General features: G+C 43.4%; 1 protein-coding gene across 1 annotated transcript; it reads left to right on the top strand.

Annotated features, from left to right (window-relative positions):
- The first annotated feature begins 286 nt into the window (after positions 1–286).
- lrrc17 (leucine rich repeat containing 17) lies at positions 287–23686 on the top strand. Its single transcript, XM_053414793.1, has 5 exons — positions 287–712; positions 10551–10923; positions 11486–11978; positions 19980–20135; positions 22880–23686. The coding sequence occupies exons 2-5, from the start codon at positions 10651–10653 to the stop codon at positions 23305–23307; spliced, it is 1350 nt and encodes a 449-aa protein (XP_053270768.1). The 5' UTR covers positions 287–712; positions 10551–10650; the 3' UTR covers positions 23308–23686.
- The last annotated feature ends 3 nt before the right edge of the window (positions 23687–23689 follow it).

Below are 23689 nucleotides of genomic sequence, written 5' to 3'. Positions count from 1 at the left end.
CTAAAGCAGCGATCAAACGCAGATGTTGGATGTGGACTCTGGCTATTTTGGAACAAAGCCCCCCCCCCCCCCCCCTCCCCTCTGCAGGGAGCATGACAGTGAGGGGGCTCAGAGTGATTTACCTCTGTGCCACCTGGAGTCTCTGCCCATCCGTGAGGACAATTAGCCAACATATCCGAGTGGTCGGCCATCGGTTTAACAGTGCAAAACTGCAGCCCTCCTACGTGTGTGTGTTTGTGTGTGCGTGTGCGTGTGCGTGTGCGTGTGCGTGTGCGTGTGCGTGTGCGTGTGTGTGTGTGTGTGTGTGTGTGTGTGTGACCAGACGCAGCCTTGTGCTTGTGGCTCCTTAGAGATTCCGATTTTTCTTTTTGCTACTCTTGCTCACAGGCTCTCTCTCTGTCTTTCCTCCTCACACTGTGAAGAGTACAATCCAGCTGAGTGGGTGAAAAGCAGGGGAGTGAGAGAGGGAGAGAGAGAGAAGGGGAGAGAGAGAAGGGGAGAGCAAGGGAGAGGGAGAGAGAGAGTGTGGAGGAGCAGCCAGTCATTCCTGCCTCACTCCAGGCTCTAAGTTTACAGGCAGCCCGGCAGGATCTGTTTTTTTTTTGGCTTGGACACAGCTCTCATGACAGGATTAGGAGCCGGGGACGCGGGACCAACCGGAGATCTGCAGGTCCTAGTGGAAGAGCCCGAGCCAGATTCTCTCCCAGCACAGGTAGGACTGGAACCCTCAACAATGTACCATCACATTAGTGTATCTGCAAAGGATCCTGCAACCCCCCCCCCAATCCTTTCTGATACAATACTCAATATGCAAGACGATTTCCTGGCGAGGATAGTTTGGCACCAGAGAGTCGCTCTGACCTTCCACAACACAGCATATTATTCTAATCTTGATGGGAAGTAGTTATTAGGTTTCAGACTATGTAATAAAATCAAAAGGATTATCATTACTCCCTTCTTCTCCTGAGGGATTCCTTTGTTTCTTGGACCTTGCAGGCATGCGATCTTACCCACCGCAGGGATGAAGAATGAATGTAAACATGCAGAAAACGTTACTTTCAGAAGATAAACTTCTTGCACACGTGTCCGGTATCAAACGTTGCTTGAGATATTTGCAGCTTGTGTCTGCAGAAGCTTGATAACATTGCAAACATGAGAGGATGTGAGAGGACAGAAGGGAGCTACTCACAGGGATGGGAGGCATGTTTGCACTTTGTTATGCCTATTTCGCAGTTTACCATGATTAAGCTGCAGCTACCAGGTTTATTTTGAAACAGATTTGTAGTTGTTCAAGTTTGTGGGGAGTCACGTCACATAAGTTTTGATGCTTTTGACATGAGACCACAGGAGCCGGTCCCATCTAACTTAAATGCTATAATCAAGTCTTGTACGTGTGCCTCAGTGGATCGAGTCTACAAGGGAAAAACACTTGAGTCAGCGTGAGGGTTTGATTTACCCACTTGGACCTTCTTTGTACTGTAAGAAACTCTGGATGGACGTGTCTTCAGAGTGACTCATGTTCATTGGATACATGCGGTTAAAAATAAAATACAGTGGGGGGTTGGAGAATTTAATGTTGGCTATGAAATCAAATTGAATCAGTAAGATGACGAAACACTCGGAGCTGCTGCATGGCTCATTTAAAACTACAGTTTTAGGTGTGTGTGTGTGTGTGTGCAGCTACAGGGAGTTCCATGCCCCCTGTGTGCGTTTCAGTAAAACTCTAGCGTCGTGTGGTTTCACTCTGGGATTCTGCGCTGACTTGCAAGATTCACTCCAATTAAAAAGTGTGTGAGACCCTTTCCGTTGGATTTCTGCTGCTTCAGCTCACCACAGTAACACTTAAGCGGAGCGCTTTGTAGTAGGAAGAGTGAGAATTCTCTCTCTCTCTCTGAGTGTGTGTGTGTTAAGTGCAGATGTGTCTGGCGCCACACCAAACCAATCAAAATAGTGGGCCGGCAGGGGGAAGACGTGTGTATTTGTGTGTGTGTGTTAAAGCTCTGTGAAATCATCTCATGACAAGTTTTCTAACTCCCTTAATCTAATGAAGCCTTTTGCAGACACCCGAGATCTCTTCATAGAAAGTGACAGAATTGAACAGATAAGGAAACACATTTAAGACTATTGCACAACAGTAAAATAAATCCTTTCCCCAACTTTTCTGTGCAGAATCTATAAACCCCGGTAATCTCGTGTTTAACGTATTTAAGACGGAGCTGATTGTGTCACAGTTTGCTGTTTCAGATTTGCGTGATTGGGTGCAGTCAGGGGGCCGTGCAGGGGAGACCACACCATTACATACTAATGTTATCTAAAAGCTAATGGCTAGTCAAAATCACGTGCAGATGAGCCGGATGGACACACAAATGCAAATGCATGAGACAATGACCTTCGTCTGAGCCCATAGTTGCTTTTCCTGTGGGAATGTTTGGACCCCCAAAGATAATTCTCATGGGTAAACAACATAAACTGTTGTTGGCTGGTTTCCATCAGTTGTTCGTTGAGGTCACCATGTCTGACCCCGAAGTCTGAATACCCCAAAATGTCAATTTCTGTCTCTCCACTCCTTTTTCTCCCTCTGTGACTCTCGTCTTTTCCTCTCCTGCAGGCAAAAATGAACTTGTCTGGTTTCAATTAGGCTCTCAGGGATGTGTAAGCGTCTCTCGTGTTTGCTCTCCATACACACGGCATACATACATCCGTCTCTGTCTCGTCCCCCGGTTTAAGATATAGGGTTTGTGGTTAGCCTTCATTCCTTCCAGCGTCTCCTATTTTACATTCTCTACCATCATTCCTTCCTTATACCCCTGTCTTAGCGTGGTGGTGGGGCTACATGGTAACAAGCCGCAGAGCTTTGGGCACACACACACACACACAGAGGAAACTCAACCCAAAGGCAACAAAGAATTCTCCGCTTACTCCGAAGCTAACTGGTGGAGAAAGATTTCTGCAAGCACCTATAAGCTTCCCCCTGATCTCTAATGGATGGACTCTCTGCCTGTTCCATTCTAGTGGCTTATTCTTGTTTTTGCAGCCTCCCCTTCTTGTTCTCACTCTCTCCCCGTAACACAGCGGCCCTTGTGTTTTCTGAAGCGGTTTCCTCTGGAGGTCTGAACTCTTTCCATCCCCATGTGGCCTGTCCAATTTTGCTGGAGCATTAAGGGCCTCTGAGGGAGAAGAAGAGACTGTGCAGCCTCGGGGCTTTGGAGGTGGGAGGCAGAGACAGGAATGATCGAGACAAGGATACGATTGCTCGACGCAGATTTAGCTTATTCCTCAGTCAGCGAGTCAGTTCTGCTTCCCCTGTCCTCATGTTACTGTGCATATGATAAACCAAGAGCACAGGCAATAGTTTTTAACCAGATTATAGCTGGTTAAGTTTTCAGTTTTCAGATATACATGTTCCTGGAGTTTGTCTTTCGCCCTGGAAGAACGGAACAGGAGATAGTCGGGGTCAGACGCGTTCGCAAAAACAGGAAGATGTCCAGAGCATTCAGAAGAGGGTTGGCATTTGGGCAGAGAAATCTGTCCAAATGCCAAGTGTTCTTGGTTACAGCACTTCAACGCCGGCTTCGGCCCTTATCGCCAAAAATCCTTAAATCTCGTTGTCTTTCAAAGTTGACATCTTCTTCTACATCTTCTACGTGTATGGCACCTCTTCTTCATTCTTGTGTGCGTGTTAAAAACATCTTCCCCATGCCCACTCGCTTGCTGTGAACTTTCTGCACATGTTCTGCTGTTTTCTAACACTCTGATGTTTATTGGGCATTTTACAAGTTCAAGAAAATGTATAGAGCAGCTGACTCTGACATTTCTCACACAGAATCCCCCCACACACCCACAGAAAAGTTTCAGGAAAAAAAGTTCAGTGCATGTCTGAAAGCAGCTTATGTAACAAAATCATGTGGAAAAAGTATATTGCAACCAAATTGAGCTTTAGACCAGTCACAGCCAAAAATGTTCTGTTAAATATTTGGGATTTATGCCTGGAATCTTCACAAAATTGAAAATTATCTTCAAGGAAAAAAAGATGCAGTAAATTGTAATTGTAATTGTAATTGTAAATTGTTCAGCCGTCCAAGAGTCAACCTGGGCATTGGTTTCTAAGAGCATGTGATACATTTCAAGTATCATGTCGCTCGAGATCCTATAATTTCATCCACAAATTTACATCTCATTGATGCGCTGTTGTCTCTATGGATTTTAATCGTCTTCTGGTCTTTTCCTGGGTTGACAGGAGCAGTGTTGTATCATCTGACACCAAACAACTTCTTTGCCAGAGGGAATTTCCCTCATGCTGACATCATGATATTCCGTGTCCCCTCCAACTTCCACTTCGGACGTTAATCTTGTCCTGAGCCTTATTTTCCTGTCAACCATTCTGTCTTCCACTTTCTCCCCAATTGTTTCTCTTCCCTCAAACATTATTTGGAAATGGTTTTTAAATGTGAAAGCTGCCTCCATCTGTATTTCTCTTACTGTCCACTTCTCCCACCCCCTTTCCTGATGTAGGTGGGAGAGGGATAACGTGAGAGGGCAGCCAGTTTGTGTTTCCTCTGGTCTGTTGAAGCCAAATGACCCATTTGAACCGAGAGACGGTTCACAAAACAAAGACAGACAGGGCTGGCTCGCAGGTGTCTTCCTCTGGGACTCCTGTAATTTATGTGTCTCACTTAGTTTCCATCTTCATGAATTGGTGCGGTTTTATTTTACTTCCGTGCCAGCAACAGGGTTGTCCATTGATTCGCTACATTCGTGTGAACACGATTTTCTTCGCATTTGGCACAAACAAACCATTTCTCCGGTCTCAAGGATGAAAAGTTCACTGTGGCCTCGCGGAAAACCCCTTTATTTCCTTGTTAAAGTGTTATGGGAAGAATGCATTAAGAGAATCTCTTCAAATTGGGCACAGGTGTTCACTTAGACTCGTGGATGAACTGGTTAGATTCGGGTGGTCAAAGGTCATGTTTTGGGCCACATGAACATGATATCTCAAGTCTGGCTTCGAGGAATTTCCCATTTTGACAAGTTGTCACCTGAACTTAAAGATGAACTGATTAGATTTAAGTGGTCAAAGGTCCTGGTGACTTCATATTATCATTGTTACTGAATACAATATGTCAGGAACAGGTGGGTGGGATGAAACTGCAGACGGATATATACAACCACATAGCAGAGATTCTACTATGTTTCAAATGTGCATGTGCGTTGTGTGAAAAGTTTCCACTCTTTCATTCACACATTTTGCACTTTGACCTCTGGTTCTTTGGCAGAGCGGTTTAACGTCCTCTCGCCGTGGCTAATTTAGCCACTGAACTCCTGCCAAGCCACCTGGTTCGACTGCACATTCCATTGGACTGTGCAGCACCCACCACTATGCATTATATAACCGTAATGTATGTGGAGTCCTACTGAATATGCAGTCACTGAATCAGCTTTATGTGAGGAGTGTGAGGCTTAAACGAAAGAACAAGTTGGTTTATCCTGCAGACAAAGGCACATTAAAGCTGGTGGAGCAGGGAGGCACTTGATACGAGTCCACACTGTTCCCAAAACAACTTCCAGTCAGACCTGAAGCATTTATTCTGCGGTTTGTTTTGATAGAGAGCACTCACTGTCCTGGACTTGTTAAACTGTTTTGATTATAAAGAGCAAATGACCAAATTAATGATTTTTCCATTGGTTCTGCAGCTTCAGACACGATGGTACAGTTGGAGTCTGAACAGCCAACACTGGTAACCAGAGCCCGAGCTCATGATGACATAATCATGCTCTCACTGCTACACATTTGTCTCTGGTGTTGCTCTGTGGTCTCTCGGTAAAAAAACCCTGCTGTGGTTAAAAAGTTAAAGTATTGAAAACTGAGCTTAATCGCTGACGATTAGCAGCAAATATAAAGAGCGAACTGCTGACAGGGTGAGCATGGGGCATTTGAACTACACTCCTGTTAGCATGTAGCTTCTTTACTAAACTGGGAACAACCTGATTAAACTGCCAGTCAAACATGTACTGAAGGCTCCAGCTTGATTGATGAGGTAATCTGTACAGTAATAACATTCACTTTGTCTGTTTTATTTGGTTTTCACACATAAAAAGCACATTTCGCCAAAACTAAACTAAACAAATTCCTTCAAATAATGAAGCTAGCCAGTAAACATGTTACAAGAGACAGTAATGCTAAATAAACAAAATCCTTTGTGGTAGATTGCAATATTAAAAAAGGAGCCGGATTCTGTGCAGTAGCAACTGGGAGATGGCGCAAATACACATGCAGCCCCAATGAAACTTAAAGAAGTAGCACATGGATATAGACCAGTGTGATCAGAGCTACCTCAAAATACATACACCATCTTTTGATGGTAGTTTGACTCTCTTTGGTGCCTGTTCCAATAACTAGCATGGAGGATGCAGGATTCATGACCCTTTACTGCAGCTAGCCACCAAGGGCAAGAGACCCTGACACACCCGGTACACGCTAGTTTGCATGAATTATGTTTGTGCTGATCACATTCAAACTTTAGCTTATGGTGGCACTAGATAAAAACAAAAACAAGGGTTTACCAAACTGGGAAAGCCACTAGAGGACATTCAGCAGAGTGGCAACTGACATTTTTCCTACATTAATGATAAACATGATTCATCTTTGACAATTCTCAGCAACGAGGTAAGATACAGGTCTTTCCATGGTCGAAAGTCAGAAAAGGAGTATGGTGACTGGCAGGCTGAATGGCTGGAGTGGTCAAAAGCTGGTAGCTAAGGTACAACGATCAATCAGAGACTGTAAGTTGGAGCAGGCTTCTTGTAGAGGGAGGATTGATAGGCTGATGACACCCAGGCGTGCTAGATTGTGATAATTCACAGGTGTCGTCAACACAAAGGCAGAAAGGGGCCAGGAATTAACACAATGCACACACAAATCATCTACCACTTTCTTTTCCCCTGAAAATAAAGGCCACCGATTCTTCCCCCAAAAGCTTGCGACATGTTGTCGCTGCATTTCATGTCCAGACCAAACTTTATTCTTGTTCAGGACAGATGACGGTGGCACCAGAAACTGACAGATTTAGAGCAGTGCCCTTGAGGAAACTTCTGACAGGATATTTACAGAGAGCGAGAGAGAGAGAGAGAGAGAGAGAGAGAGGGAGTCAATTTTTCTTTGAGTTGGCATGGACCGACCAGAGGCAGCTGGGGCCGGATAATAATACTAGACTGGAAGGAGCTAATTCAGAAGCTGCTATGGACATGAGGTGAACCGCAGGGACGGGATTGGCCGAGTGGGTTTTGTCGAGGTCCCAGCGGGAATGAGTGTTGGGATATTGTAGGCTGACCATGGCTGTAGTTTTCTGAGAAGCGGACCGACTTTTCCTGCCGAACAGCTGTGATGTGGAAAAGATCAGAGCTGGACCAGCACCGGTCAAAACAGCTCTTAATTATATAGGAAAAAGGAGAAAAAATTGTCTTTTGCAGCTGAAGTGAATGTTTTTATAGTTATGATCATACGTGACCATTCTCTAATTTAGATTCAACAACCTAACAAGAATAGCACATATCATATCTTAACATTTGCTTTTAACAAGGCTCAAACACACTTAACATGGGTTAAAGCAAATACATGCAGGTAACTAGAAACATAAAATATACATCATTAATCTCAAATGCTCTGAAGAGGGGGGTGTATGAGTAATCTTTGGGAGGCGGACAGTTCGGTGCAGTCTAACGCCAGGTATGGAGAGAACCCTTTAGCCTGAGTTCTGGTGCTTGGTTCTGCCAAAGACGTTTGACAGAGTTTGGAGTTTCCAATGTGTCAAACAGAGACCACATGCACTACAGCTGCTTTGGGTCTTTGTTATGGACACGTTGTGGACACTTTGGGTTTTTCCATTAGTTTATCACTTTTCTAAATTATGTGTGTTTTGGAAGACAATGTGTTTGCTCTGAACTATATCTGTAATTCTTGCAATATTATTACCATGCTTAACCCATTGAGCTGCACAAGATCACTGGTATAGTTTAGCAAACCACTGTGACACAACATATTTTTGTTAACTTCCATTTTGAAGCCTCAAGTTTTAGAAATCTTGTTACAAATACAGCTGCGATCTGCACCCATAGGACGGTTTCTAGCTTCCAATCCAAAGGCTGATTTCAATATACAGTCTATGGTTGGATCCCAGTAGTGCATAACAAACACCTGGACCCAACCGAATGACTAACCTGGAAGTATGTGCCCATGGCTTCCACCTCAGTCTCGTCTAGTCTTCTGTTTGGCCTTGCACGAGTCTCGCCTTCCGTAGAAACGTGTCTCTCATCAGCAGAGCAATCAAGCTAAACAGACCCAAGAACATCTGTTTGCAGTTGACGGAATCCGAGCAAGTGAAAAGACAAACTCACAAATCCATGAGGGTATGTTTGATGTATGTGAGTTAATATAAAGACAGATGAAAGACAGACTCTATCATAGACACACTTACAGCTGGTGGCTGAAAGGGACCATTCATTCAGTTTGTGTTGGGTTTGGAGCAGCAGTTCGCTGCAAATCAAACTTTGAAGTCTGCTTCATTCGAGACGATGGCTAGTTGGGACAGTGAAGAGCTCTCAATGGACTGGAAACATGCATTCTCAGCTGTTTCTGTCTGTAACGGCAGTAGCATGCCCGGTCTGTTACTCACAATGGAGCGACAACATCTGCATTGACGGGCTTGTTCCACTGTGTCGGGAGGCTGGAAGACTGTGAGGGGGCTGCGGTTTGGTACAGTTGGACTGAGTCTGCGTGCACATGTGTGTTTTGTATCTGTGTGTGTGTGTGTGTGTGTGCGCAGTCTTTCTCGTCAAACCTGTGGGCTTCACCTTTTTGCTTCCGATCACACATGGGACCCATGACTCACATATTCAACTACACAACGTGCACACACGGAGTATGGAGTCCAGAACAAGTTGGTATGTGGCAAACAGAGGGACAGAATCCCCAACATCCCAATCATTATTAGGCTATAACTATTAATATTTGCAGCCATTTTTATATTTGTGGCGCAAGATAGTTTCAGTTTGGCAGAACAAATTGTGAGACAGCTTGGCCGCAAGAAAGAAACAGAAAGGCAGGAAAGAAAGCCACATGATGAGTTTTAGAGGAATAGATTGACATTTTGGGAAATTCGCTTATTTGCTTTTTGGTGGACAGATAATCTCGACAACTATTATTTGATTATTCTGCATGTGAATAAGCAGAATCTGGGAAGGTTTCTTGTTTCCATTTTGAGTTTGACCAAAAAGTGTGTGGAGAGCAAAAGCTGCAGAACACATCGACTTAAATCTATCGCCTTTTGGCTTTGTACGAAAATGTCGCCTGAACATAAAACATCTACAAAAAGGTTTGCCGTTGTGTTTTAGGTGGACAAACAGATATTTTGCAGAACCATTGGATTGTAAACGAAAGAGTCTTGGCACGTTGACCCCAGAGGCTCCCAGAGAAATCAGAAGACTGGTTCTGTTTCCATGTCTGTCCATAACTACGAGGCTACAAAAAGTGAGAGGGATGGATATATAGATGGACACTATATTGTTCGGGTATTTTAGCGTTTAGAAAAGGAATCAGGGGGAAACCGCTGTTCTGGCTTTACAATCTCATTGAAAAGAAAGAAATTGATAATTTGTCATTTTACAGCAGGTTAAGTGCTGCACTATTTCTTAGAGAGGAACAGTCCAAAGGTTTAAATATACCTTAACCAAAGAACTTTATACCACAACCACATTTTAACCCTTAAGTTTTTAACTTTTTCCTTCAAACCTATTTCCCTTTTTTCTTCTCCAAACTTTCCTCTTCCTCTACCTCCTGGCAAATCCTTTCAGCATGTGCGGTGTGGCCTGTTTTGGTTGTCAGCATGCCCATATTTTGAAAAGTCTTTTAGAATATACAGCACAACTTCCATTACGCCAAGAAAGTTATGTTGCCCATTTGTTTGTGAACAAGAATCGTCAAAACATTCTTAATAGATCACCACAAAACTTGGTGGACGGATGCAATGTGGGTCGGGGAAGAACCCATGACATTTTGGAGATGGATCTGGACCAGGGGATAAACCCAGGAATATTTTTCATTGTGATTAACATTGCGAGAGAAGGTGTTTTTCAACATTTTCTCAGGGAATAATTCATCTTGATAAAGGCATACTTGAAAAAAATGCCAAGAAAGTTATGTTGCCCATTTGTGAAATTGGAGGCATGAGAGGCAAAAAAATGAGAGGCATACTGCAGACTATTGGGCCTTGACAGAGATATGCACTTTAGTGCCATTCTGGCTTTGTTTTTGACCAATATGCTTATTCTTTCCACTCATTTCCTTTCTATTGCACACAAACGTATCCATTTGGGCAAGCTGCGTGATTTGCACAAGGTTTAAATTGTTGTTTTCTACTGCCCCTCCTCTGCAATGACTCAAGTGTCATCTATAATTTGTTGCATTGGGTCAGTTTGTGTGAACCGGCCACTGAAGGCCCTTTGAAAAATTCACCGCCCTCTCTCTCTCTTCTTTGTTTGTCTCCTGATACACACAGCTGTGACCGGCCTCCAGTGTCCCGTCACACAAATCACCCGACAACCGTCTCCTCGAGGTCAACCTGTTTACCGAGAGGCCTCCCCTTTCCTCTTCCCATCATGCGTCTCCTCGCCGCCTTCCTCCTCTTGCTGGTCCTGCGGTCGGCTGAGCCCAGGAGAGGCCCTCGGTCGGGGGCTGCGGAGAGGGGTAGCAGGGGCAACGTGCGAGGCAGAGGCAGGGCGGGGGTCATGAGGCGGCAAACTCAGGAGTGCAAGGAGTACATGGATGCAGGGGAGAAGTACCTCGACTGTCAGGACAAGCAGCTGACCTCGGTGATGCAGGACTGGCCCAAAGACATTAACCACCTGCTGCTAGCGAGAAACAAGATTCAGGTACGTGTACAGACCAGAAACAAGACGTAGACCACCTGCTTTTCAGGGAGAGATAAAACAGATAAAACTAAAAAAATGATAGACGGCTTCTAAGAAAGACCTAGTAGAGTTTTATGTAACAGTAAACGTCTCAAGTTTCTTACTCTGCAGCTAAACGCAGGCAGCTTGTTGATACCACGAGCATCTGTGCGCCATTCATTTGGTCCGGAGATCAAACACAGACATTTTCTGCTGTGTGTGTATGTGTACAGTATGTGTGTGTGTGTGTGTCTGTGAGCAAGCATACAGGATGTGTGTCACAGGTGCTGAGAGGAACAAAACACAATGCTCCTTTGCCAGCAAGACTGAGGAAAAACTGGTTTAATTAGTTTCATCCAAGTTCAAAGCACTGTTGACTGACCCATGATTAGATTTTGGTCAACTAATGAACCACTGAATGAAAGAATGTTTTATTCACATTAAACATCCTTATCGTCAACAAACTATATGAGATAGTCATCATTTTCATAACATAAAAGTCAAGATTGTTGGTAGTAACAACCCTCTATAATTCGCCATCTAGGTTTTGCGGGACAACATGTTCTTCCAGTTCACCCAGCTGAAGAGCCTGGACCTCCAGCAGAACCACATCTCCATGGTGGAGGACGATGCGTTCAACGGCCTCTCGCAGCTCACCACCCTGCTCCTCCAGCACAACAGACTGAAAACAGCCTCCGAGGAGATCCTGCTGCCCCTGCCCCGCCTCACCTACCTCCGTCTCTACGAGAACCCTTGGAGCTGCCAATGCTCCCTGGACAGCCTGGTCAGGAAGCTGCAGGTGCCCAGCAGCCGCAACCTGGGCAACTTCGCCAAATGTGCGGAGCCTCTTTCGCTGAAGGGCCAGAAGCTGAAGAAGCTGAAGGTGGACTCGCTGTGTGTCGACGACAACCAAGTGAGTACGGGAGGCAAGGAAGGGGGGCACCAGAGGCCTCCGCTAATCAAAGTGAAACCTGAGGCCACGTCTTTGTGTCACACCTACATGTTCCCAAAACCTCAGCTGGACTGCAACACCAAAGGTGAGAGGATGTCAAGCTCTGTATGTTTGTGTCTTCAAATTCTGTCATGTAATGCTAAAATTCAATACATTTTAAAAGTAATTTTAATCTGAGGCATTGATTATATATATATATATATATAAATATATTTCTGACCAGCACATAATTAGATGAGTACGCATTTTGTACAAATAGTTATGGTTACGAGATGATTCAGTCCTACTGACTCTACTGGTGATATTTTTTACAGTCTTTATTGGCCAAAATCCAGAATACATGCATCATTTATTTTCCGGCACCTACTGCAGTGCTCTCTCTAAACCTGCCTGTTTGAAATGGGCTGTTTGTTTGGCCTGCGTTGTTGCCGTTTGCAGCTTCTGTTTCTGAAACTGTAAAAGTGACCTGCAGTATCCTGAAGCCTCGCCACCGCTGCTGCACAGAGAGCTGCTCACCTGTTTATTCAAAGTTGGTTGATGCTCGATTCAGTAGCAGAACCCTGAACTGGAGATTGCCATTGTCGGCTCTATTCAAATAGTATTAAAATAACATAATGAACATAATGCTTGTCCAAATTGCACCAAATTCAACTCTGCACTTTCTTGGACCATTAACAACACATGCCAAGGGTGAAGCCAATAACATGAACGGTTCCATGAAGTAATGGTGTGGGGGGTTTCAACTTATTAAATCAACTGTAGAGCGTCCAAGTAGACATTTCGAATTTTAATGAAACTTCTATTGTCTCAACAATTGGATATTATGATAACTTTGCTGATCCAGCACTACACTTATAGCCTTTGCCTCTCCTGGACAGAGTCGAGAGAAAAATCCACTAGCTACTGTTTTCACACAAGAGGGCTAACTAAAGGGAAACTTAACACCAGAGAAGGCATTCACTCACACAAGGACTTGGTTAATTTTTCCTGCAGCAGAAATCGTTCATTTGCAGCCAGAGAAAACAACTATACAAACTTATACATGGGCCGACCCTGGCAGAGGGAACGTCTCGTATAAAAAGGCACATTTGTTAGTTTTTTTGCGCTGCACTCCTGAAACTGGGCATGGGGATTACTTTTGCCGTCTAATGTTTTGGTTCCAACCAGGCTGAGCTGAGCAGAGTTGTGTTTGTTTAATTTGCTTTGCCACGTGGGGCATGTGAGCCTCATGGGGGAGGGAAGGAGCTGGTTTGGGTTTATTGCTCCTTCCCCAAAGTGGTGACTTTACTTCAAGGGTTTAATATGCATTCGAGGACATTTCACTTTTTTTTAATGATAAATCACGTAATTTGATTAACTGCATTTTGTGTTCTCGTGTGGTCTTTTGAGATCATTGCTTCTCGGATCTTTGCAAACACAGCATCGTGTTCTGTCGTGTGCTAATTTGAATCATGCATTAATTAATTTTCTGCAGATTTTGTGGTCTCCTGGAGATCTTAGAAAGCGCTTTGTGGTTTCAGTTTTACTACTTAGACAGCATGGGTCATAAGCTGCAGATAGAAAAAAGACTGAAACAAGCAGACATTCGCCAAATTTGTTCCTCCAGGTTTCCCATCTGCCTAAAAACTCCACTCTGAGGTCATATACCTCTTTCTACTTTCTACTTTCTACTTCTTCCTTTCATCCTCTTCTCGACGTTCATTAAACTCCTTTATCTTCGTCTTCTTCAAAGCAATAAACACGACTCTTAATGATGACCAAATAGCATCCAACTGTCAACACACTGAACCGGAGGATTGTTCATGAGTCAATCCGAGGCATCTCTCAGATTTAACCTAGCAGTTGAATGCAGCTATAAATGGGAGCTTATGCCTTTCAGAGAAATCTTTCATGGAGAATCGACAAGCCAAAGCCACACAATGCAGCGTCTGTGTTGTGTAAAATGTTCAAGGAAGCGTTTTGCATATTTTCCCTAATTACATTTCTTTTCTACAGAAGGGAAATTTGAATCAATTCTTTATCTTGACCACTACAAGGTTCCTCTGTTCGTCCCACTGGCTTTTTCTCCTATATGCCCCACCATGAAAGCGCTTTGTGATGTGCGAATGTTGCTTGATATATTACAGCTGCTATCCCAATGGTTTGACTTGCAAGTAAGTTGATACCAGCTGGTGGATTGGCAGCTTTTAATTTAGTTGTTTTCACTGTGCAGGATTCCAGCAGCAGTGTTTTGATTCGGTTGTATTAGCTGTCAGTCACCCTGGAATCTAATCACAGGTAGATTATATAATTACATCTTATGTTTTCTCTGCCTCCCTTTTGCCTGGTCAGTGATCACTTGCAGATGTTGGCAGAGTTTGGTTTGCTGTGGCAATGATGTGGCCTCCAAAGCATTGGGGCAACACATGCAGTAAAAAGATTTACTTAAAAGGAGATGTATAAGGCTTATATTAAAGTTCATAATTTGAATTTGTGAGGCTCAATGTTCAGTTAAGACATTGCTTTCCTCATAATGTTCATTGCTGCAGCTCCTCGTTTCAGCTTTTGTTTTAGTTCCTGTCGCTTTGAATCCGCTCTCCCGATACAGCCCAGTCTGTTCTGATTGACCTGTTGGCCCACTCTGTTTCGCTTGGTCAACCACTTCCACAGCCTACACCCTCTAAATGGCTCTGTTGGTGGGTGTGCCTGTCTAGCTATTTGGGGTGTAATATGCACATTTGGCACTTTGCTACTTTATAACAGACTTTGTGCATTTTAACTTAGCATTTCTCAAGATTTCTGAGAACAACACCTGGCTGGTAATCTAGTCCAGCACACGTCCAGGGCTGGCAGCATTCAATCTTAAGAAGTTATGTTTGACTATGAAAAACCTAACAATAGAACAATGGTTTAAAAACACAAAGATCAAGACTGAAATGAGCAAGAGAGTTGAGTGATGGAAGGCACGTGGAACACAGTTCTCTCTCCAATGGAGCTGATCGCAACCAGCAGAAAACCCAGAGCAGAGTGGAAACATACCCTGATCGCTTTCTACATAAACCAATATTTTCCTCTTGTTGATTTCCTTCTTCTTGTTTTTCTCTCCACGTCTCCCTCCCCCCGGTTTAAAGACTGTGTCTCTGAGGTCAACCACAGCAGATTTCAGGCTCCACGTTGTGCTCAGCGCTACGCAGAGTGGTCAGAGTTAATATGGGAGCTCCTCAGACTGCGTTTCTCAAGGACGAGACGTGGCGTTCCAGTCTATCAACAGACAGCCCAGAAAGCCTACACACACAAGTAAAGTTAGGATAAAGAGTAATTGTTGCAAGAAGAACAACCCTCTACCTGGCTCGCTATTACACCTTAAAATCCTTTTTCTACATTCCGGCTTCAAAGCCAGAAAAAGGGGCTTCACAGCTCAGGTAATGGGACCTTCTGAGTAGCTGTAGTATGAGCCTTGGGAATAGAGGGGAGAATAAAGACTCGAGCAAAGATCTGAACACACTTGGGATGTTTTCCAAGAAGTGCATTAACTTCCCTTGTTTTTCTAGGCTCTTGATTTTGCATGTGGCCTGTTTGGAATTGATGCAGTGTAAAGTCTCTGTCATCACTCCGCCTGAAGATATAGAGGCTGAGGTGAAGCCTTTTCTAAACATGCTGACAACTATGTTTATATGATATCACCATTACAACGACCAGATTAGCGCTAGCTGTCATGACCTCCTTACACTGATAGTCTACTGGGATTTAATCATGATACATAAAAAAATAAAATAAAGGTTTACTGCCTCGCTGCTTTGACTCAAACTGATTAATGCTGCCAGGAGCTATGTTGGAAGTTTAATACAAAGATAGAAATCACACAACAAAGCAACGAACTCCCATAAAACCAAAACACATCACTGTGGGAAACATGATACATAGATAAAAGATATGTCAGAGAATTTGATTGGCTTGTGCCAATTTTGCCAGCTGAAAACTTGAGCTAAACTTATGCCGGGAGCAGTGCCGGGCAAAGTGATGGAGAATGAATCCAAAATGAAGTTTGGCAATTCAAGACATCGCCCTTTTTAAAGTGAATGAGCAGGATTTCGATAGAAGCCTCCAAGTCCAGACTTAGCAACGCCTTCCATTAGCCGGGCTGTGAAGCACAGCAAGGTCTGTTGGGCTTCCCCCCCAGTCTCTGAGCTTGGCCAGGTCAGTATGTGCTTAGTTCAAAAGTGATGGGGAAGTATCCCCATAGAGGAAGTGAAATAGAATCCGTCATGTGGGCTACTGTTTCCAGAGTTCCGACTTGACAGGTGGTCCTTTTGGTTGCCACCCACTGTTTCCTGCTCTTGTGCTTCTCTGGGGTCAGCCCCGGGGTCAACCCTGCGCCCTGTTTGGGGTTGCACATTTCTCGTGATGTCGCTCAGAAACCCATCCACACTGTTGTATTGTTTTGGCCTGTACTTCTAGACTTTGCCTACAAGACCTAGGTTTCAGAAGTACCATAAATCCTCCACATAAACTCCAAGCCATTTCAGTTGGCAGCGAAAAATGGATTCATGTATAAGGTGTGTTGGCTGGTTCCCAGTCACACCTCACATGCCCTCATGCATGATATTATGTCATGCTTTCCCTGGGATGTCCTGGCTCACAGTGAGTGGGCAGTAAGTCAGCAGAAACACTACGAAACACTAATGTTCCATGTTGTAATTTGAGAAGGAGACAGAGGATTAGAGAACGTGAAAGAAAGACCCATGTTAAATTACACAAAATTTACAGCTACCTTGATGCAACCATGCAGGTTTAGTTGCTAAAATTACTTTAAAAACAAAAAACTTGGAGAAAAGACTCCTCCTGTCAAGTCTGTGGCGTGAATCCAAACCACACAATTAACTGCAATGCACACAGGTGACCTCAGTGTAGTCTGCGCTCTTAAAAAAATTAACTGCTTCCCGTTTTACTGTCCAAACATCATGAAACATATGGCAGCACCTGCTGCTCATAGATTCAGTATCGTGCAGCTGTAGCTAAACCCTTTACAAAAAGTAGGAACAATGTATGGAAAACAGTGCATAGGGGAGAAAGGAGGGAAAGAAGCCACTTTTAAACTTGTAATTTATGTGTTCATATACATCATAACATACATCGTCTTGAGGGGGACACAATGTAGTTAAATGTCCAGATTTAAGTTCTGCACAATTACCGTCATGAATCCTGCAAACAGCTTAGCCGTACTATTTATGGCAGTGTGTGTTATACTAATGCATTGTCGACATATGTTTAACTTCCATATGTTTTGGCAAAATAGCTAAATTGCTGCATTAAGTGATTCCAGCCGGGCATCTTCGATGTAAAGCAGGGTAAATTATGAAGTCCCACAGAAATGAAACGTCTATGGGATATGGTCTGGTTTCCAAACGTAGCACAAAGCAACTTTTGTTTTCCTGCTCCCCCCCCTGAGAGTGAGAAATGTGTGCAAAGTAATGACATCTGCAGATTCAGCAAAAGGTATAAATAATAAAAGCCGGGTTATGAACAAGTGACTTTCACTTCTGCTGACATGTTCCTGCTCTTTCACCTTCTCTCTGCGTGTTTCTTCCTCCAGCACTAGAGTCACACAGCAGATGTTAAAGTAAGAAAGAGTCTCACTCTTCTAACTAAGAGGTTTGCTACATTAAGAATCACAAGATGCCTCCCGGCCCCGGATAAAGACTCTGACTTCCTGACAGCTACATTTAGCTCTAGGAAGCAACCAGAATGAAGGCTTAACATCGCAAATCAAGATAATGAACAAGATGATCGCTCTCTTTTCTATCTTTGGCTTGGCCTTTTCCTTTCCTTCTTACCCCGAGAAAACCACACTGTTTAGGACTTTCGGGTCGTGGACATCACTCATCCATAGTCACTGAATACACAGTGGGAGATTATCCTCATTACACCATAAAACACACTAAACCACAGATGGATCTCTGTTGGACAGAGGGGCCTTGGATTTGGCTTTAAAAGCAGAAGTTTGATCTCCGCAAAGGGAGCCTGGGAATCTCAGTCTTTGAGCGCAGCTTACATTCCACCATTCCCCCCCCCTCCCAGCTTTTCTAAGTTGCAGACACATGTACACCTAAGTCAGGGTTTTCTTCAGACCTCTGTATGTACATCCACACTACTACCTCTTCATTCGAAAACTCTGCTACACACACGCCTGGTGTCAACACACCTCCGGAGCTTTGGCGTTGCTGAAACAGAAAAGTTTGGAAACGCTGCTGTCCCTGTTTTATGGATTTTTTGGGCCGGTCATACATTTGTGAATTTATCAGTGTTCCAGCAAATCACAGCGTGGCTTCACTTGGAGCTCAAATCTGATGACCCGCAATATTCACTTTACCTTTGCAAATATATGACCGGGACCTGATTCTGGACAAGCAGACATGGAGACGACTGAAAACAATGACGTAGACTCCCACAGCCGCTTGCTGAGTTGTTTAGGTCACGATGCAGCCTTCACTGATTTGTTAGGCTCCCTTTGACGTGACATGGAAGAAAACAACCGGCATCAGCCTCAACTCCCACTGTAGAACATGACATGGACGATTTATATCAAGTGTCGCTGACTCTATTGTCTTTGCTGTCAGCTACTGTGCTGTTCCACTCTGCATTTTTACTGCTGACATTTGTAGGTCACAAACTATTATTCAAGCAATCTGTGACGATTCTTTAGCAAGGCGGGATGCACACGTCCCTCCTGGTCACATGACAAGCGCTTCCAGGCGTCTTAATATGGACAAGGATCACTGATAAGGAGCCAAAGCGCTTACATGGACAGAAATCAATTTAGTTTTTCAAGACATTCTCGATGTGGAGGACTGACGGCTTGTAACATGGAACTTAAAAGGTCTCCACAGTCTTTTGCACCTTTTTGCAGCTGCTCTCTCTTTATCGCATTATCGAAACTACATTTCCTGAGTGCACTGGCAATATGTGTGCACGCTGTATATGCGCATGTGTGTATGTTTACAGGAAACTACCTCCATAATAACTGTCTGTAACCTTTGTGGAAGTAAAGACTGCAACATCTGCATTGTAAAAAGAGGCTGTATGCATTCTTTCCTGAGCAAATTATACCGTCTGTGTAAATAAATATATGCAGGAAACCGGTTTACTGGAACTTCACACACACATTGCATGCATTTTTTTCCTCCCATCTCGATAATAAAGGAGTCATTTCATATTTAAGAAAACCTCGCTTGTTATTGGCTCACTCACGTCTTTCCTCTCATCTGCAACCATTTTGGGAGCCGCTTCAAAAACAATCACCCCTGTTCGTTTTGATGGTACGGGTCGAACGGACCACCAACTCAGATCTATGCGAAAAATCGATACATTACAGATGTGAACTCTAGAGCAGCTGATTCTTACTCATGCAGACGCCGAAAGATGACTGACTTCAAATTGTCTCCAGAACGTGTTCATCCAAGAAACTCATGCAACAACAGTCCTTACAGGAATCTGGATGTATTTAACGTCTGCGTAGAAGCTCCACATATTCAGCTTTTTTTTTTGGAATGCGAGCAATCTTTATTTTAACTGTCCCAACACCGTAGATCTCAGAATTGCTTCAGCGTGGGACATTTGATTTAAAGCTCCGGAGAGGATCTGCTATTGACATGGGAATATGCGGGGGAATTGCTGTTTCTTACATTACATTCTTTAAAGGTGTGTGTGTGTGTGCGTGTGTGTGTGTGTCTGTGTGTGTGTGTGGGAGGAAATACTCCTCCCTGGCACAGGAGTGAAACAGTGTTATACACGCCGTCACACTCGTCATCTTGAAAACGTTGAATGCTGCACACGGCCCACACAACATCTTGAAAATGGATAAAGATGCAGACAGATTGGATTTCCACATCTCCTCTGCATCCGACTGATTTCACTTGTTGATCACAGCAGCCTCCATCCTGTAAACCTATCATGTATCTGTGTTGTTTGTGGTCATATATAAATGAACTCACCATAATAAAAGGATTGAGGGAATGAGTTTAACCTTTTACATCAAATAAGGGACAGTAATCTTTCTTCTCTCCTCTGAAGACCTCATGTTTGTTTCATTGATTGTCTTCCTACGCAGGTTTGGATCACATCCCGTCTGACCTGCCGTCTGACATCGTGAAGATGGATCTGTCCAGTAACATCATCAAACATCTCAGGCCCAAACAGTTCCTGCTGTCCAAAGACCTCAAGCTGCTCAACCTGAGCAGCAACAGCCTGCAGCGTGTAGACAGAGGTAACACTGCACCCACTGCTCCATAATCCATCCGCTTACTATCTGTACCACTTATCCTTTTAAGGGTCACAGGGGGGTACCTCGATGGCGGTGGTAACGATAACATTTATTCATAGAGCACTTTTACAGCATTACATTAAGCCAAGGTGCTTTACACAAAAATAAGAGCAGCTTAAACCAAATATATTTAAAAACATCTCACAATAAATTTTGCAAAGGAATGTTAAGATTAGAAAATAAAAGGAAGCTGAATAAATTAAAAGGCAGCAATAAAAATAGGTTGAATGTTTTCTTTTAAATTGGCTAAAATGCAATCAACATTAATCTGATAAATATTTATCCTGATAAAAATGTTCATATCAGTCGATCTCAATAATTTTCATGAAATCATTATTTCTATTACGTTTAAATACTATCCTACAATTACTCTTCTTTATTGAAAGAGTATAAAAAATACGTCCTAACTGTTTGCAAAATGCATAAGCAATATATTTATATATATATTGAACCTTGCTCCTATTTCTATTGACAAAAAAATATATAGCGATAATTATTGATATTGTTTTATTGCCAAGCCTTAGGACAGAGGATGCATTTCTAATATGTCATCGGACTCTGTTCCAGATCTTTGGGTTAAACTTGCAGACAGCTGCTTCACATAACAACACAGACGTCACATGCATCTCTTTTCATCGCGATGTAAATACTGGTTCTGCCTCAGCATGGGCACCATTATAAAAAAAAAGTGCAGACTCATTATCCTCCCCAGACTAATGATGTTTGTGCTCACGTCTTCCTGTCCAAGAGGGAATCCTTTACAAAACCTCACCTTTTATTCATTACCCCGCAACACATGTAAACAATCATCCTGAGCTCCAGCCCTAGTGCATGCAGAACTATTTGGAAAACATTTGAAAACTTTTGGAAGGTGAATATACGCTCTGAGGGCTCATGATAACCACAGACATATTGTCTCAATCATGATCCCTCCTTTTAATCTTGCACAAAAGAAAAAGCTTTCGTTTTCAAGAGGTTGTTTATTTAGGCTTTTTAATCTTGACGATCACCAGAGACGGAGAGAAACATGAATGAAACGGCTCTGGCTCACTTGGATTATTATTAATTCTTTGCAACAGTCTTTCGTTGTGGGTTTGGCGATGTCTTGTGCCAGGTCGTTGTGGTTTTTTTTTTTTCCTCCTGGCAAGACAACAGTCAAAATTGACTAGACGATCATTTGGACCCTTACAGCAAAGTGGGGTTTATTTGAAGGTCAATTTGGTGCAGAGTCCTGTGACTAATAACCTGACATTTAAGGAATTGTCACAACGCGGGGTCTCCATCTTTCTGGAACCCAAACACTGCAGAAAAAAATGATATTTCTCAATACATGTAAAAATCCCTGTGGATGACGTTTTGTTACTGTGAGTGAGGCAACAATGAAGGAGCATGTAATTATGCAATGGTAGGTCAGATGCAACACTAATGTTTGTAGCTATGGTGATTTTAGAGATTAATATTGTGTTTAATTTGTCATGGAGCTTTGTTGGCAAGATCAACCCAGATTAGTGGAATCCTGGGGGGTCGTAGCATTAATTTATCTCCTCAGTGGTGATAATGATGTTATGCATGTAACATTTTGGCTGGAAAAATGTAATGTCACGGTTTGAAGCGTCAGTCTAAGCGGGCGCTCTGTTGTTAGATCTCAAATCCTGGAGGGAGGGCTGGTCAAAATACTTTGAGATTAGTTAAGCCTCTGCTTTGCATTTATCCATTCATTCCGTCATTTATTTCAGTAGTCAAGGACGGTGAGATCATCAAGGTTTAGAACAATGAGCAGATGGAAAAACAATTATGGAGACAGGCAGCTGGTTAGCCTAGTTTAGCACAAGGCTTAGCACAAAAACTGAAAAGCAGGAAACAGCCGGTCTGCCTGGCTCTGCCCAACTTATTGAAAATGATCAGTTTTAGACTTGTCATTTTGTGAGCAGACTTTATCTTGTGACGCCTGAAGGGTCCAACAGTGTCCAAATAAGCTTTCTTTAGATAACCTGCTGTGAACATCGACCACATTCAGTTTCCTGTCGCAGTGGTTAAAAACCAGCTAATAGCTATTTTGGGAGGGTCGGTCCAACGAGTCGTTTTCCCGGTCATCCTCCTTCCACATCCTTCTATCTGGGCCATCTTTAAGGTCAAGTGCTAGAGAAGCAACAACAATAACTTTTGGAATCAGTCCTGTGCGTACATTTTCTTCTTCTTTCACGTCTCTATCTCAAACACGTCTTTATTTTCGTCATATTTGCAGACGTCTATATGTTCACCCTCCTCCCCTGACTCCACCGTCCCATTAATCCCACTCAAACCCAGTCTGATTACAGCATCTGGAACCTTTTAGGGACACAAACAGTTCCCTTTTTCACTCAAGTTAGTTAGATTTCATTACTGTTTCTGGGGTTCAGCTCATTTCACATCCATAAAAGGGGAACTGTATCAGAGACTCTTATTGCTATCAGAATGATGGCAGTTCAGGTCGATTGCTTTGGGCTTGGAAGGAAGAGCCAAAGAGAGACTAAATGTTGCTCTTACTTTCACCAGGTAGCCAGAAACACTAATACAAACAAAGGCTAATGTTACTGTGTGTCTACAGAATGTGTAAATAAGCAGCTGACCACTTTGACAAAAGATTTTTATTGTTTCCCAAAAAGACAAGATTCGTTTGAGTAATGATATTTTTCTTCCCCTCCCAGCTGCATTTGGAGGCCTGCTGTACCTCCGTGAGCTCGACCTGTCCAACAACAGCCTCCATTACTTCCAGTACGGTGTACTCGAGGACCTCTACTTCCTACGGAAGCTCTCACTGGCCAACAACCCGTGGATCTGTGACTACAACATCCACTACTTGATCTACTGGCTGAAGCATCACCCCGGCGTCTCTTACACTGGCCTGTTCTGCAGCGAGCCGCGGGAGTTCAGGGGCTGGCGCGTCGAAGACTACGTCAAGACCTACAACGGGGAGTGTCCCAAGGATAAACAAACAGGGGGGGTTGACACGGGACAGGGAGTAGAGGGCGAGTCGGACAATGAAGCACAAGAGGCGTTGGGGGAGACTGAGCATCTGCTTCAGCACCTGAAGCAGAGGAAGCGAAAAAGGTTTGAGATCATCAGGCTGAGTTAAAGCGGAGGTGGATCAGTGGACTGGTGTGGTTTAGAAAGGAGGGAAATGTACAGAAGAGGCCACAGGGTGGTCTGTGGACAGGCTGGAGGACGGATTATTAAAGGCAATGATTTGATGTTCAAATAAAGATACGATGAGCGAAAATACAAATTTGGGACAAAATCCAGAATTTTGGCTTTTTCTTATGATTCTTAGATATGAAGTGTTATGCTACGTTTACCTTTTAACAAGAGGTGTATGAAAATGCTGTTTGAACTTTTGTTTTATCTTTTTTTTCTTTTTAACAAAAGTTCTCTTTCAGTCTTTTTTTCTGTCTTAATTAATGTATGATATTGTCGACCTGTTTTCCGGGAATAAAATTGGGTTTATTTTTTCTGAACAT

The sequence above is a fragment of the Pleuronectes platessa genome, chromosome 22, assembly GCF_947347685.1.
Source record: "Pleuronectes platessa chromosome 22, fPlePla1.1, whole genome shotgun sequence".
NCBI classification, from domain to species: domain Eukaryota; kingdom Metazoa; phylum Chordata; class Actinopteri; order Pleuronectiformes; family Pleuronectidae; genus Pleuronectes; species Pleuronectes platessa.
This window is presented reverse-complemented; position numbering and strand designations above follow the sequence as displayed.

Coding starts and splice junctions, on each gene's coding strand:
- lrrc17 (XM_053414793.1), top strand. CDS start 10,651: ATGCGTCTCCTCGCCGCCTTCCTCCTCTTGCTGGTCCTGCGGTCGGCT. Junction 11,979..19,979: donor GCTGGACTGCAACACCAAAG/GTGAGAGGATGT, acceptor CTTCCTACGCAG/GTTTGGATCACATCCCGTCT. Junction 20,136..22,879: donor CCTGCAGCGTGTAGACAGAG/GTAACACTGCAC, acceptor TTCCCCTCCCAG/CTGCATTTGGAGGCCTGCTG.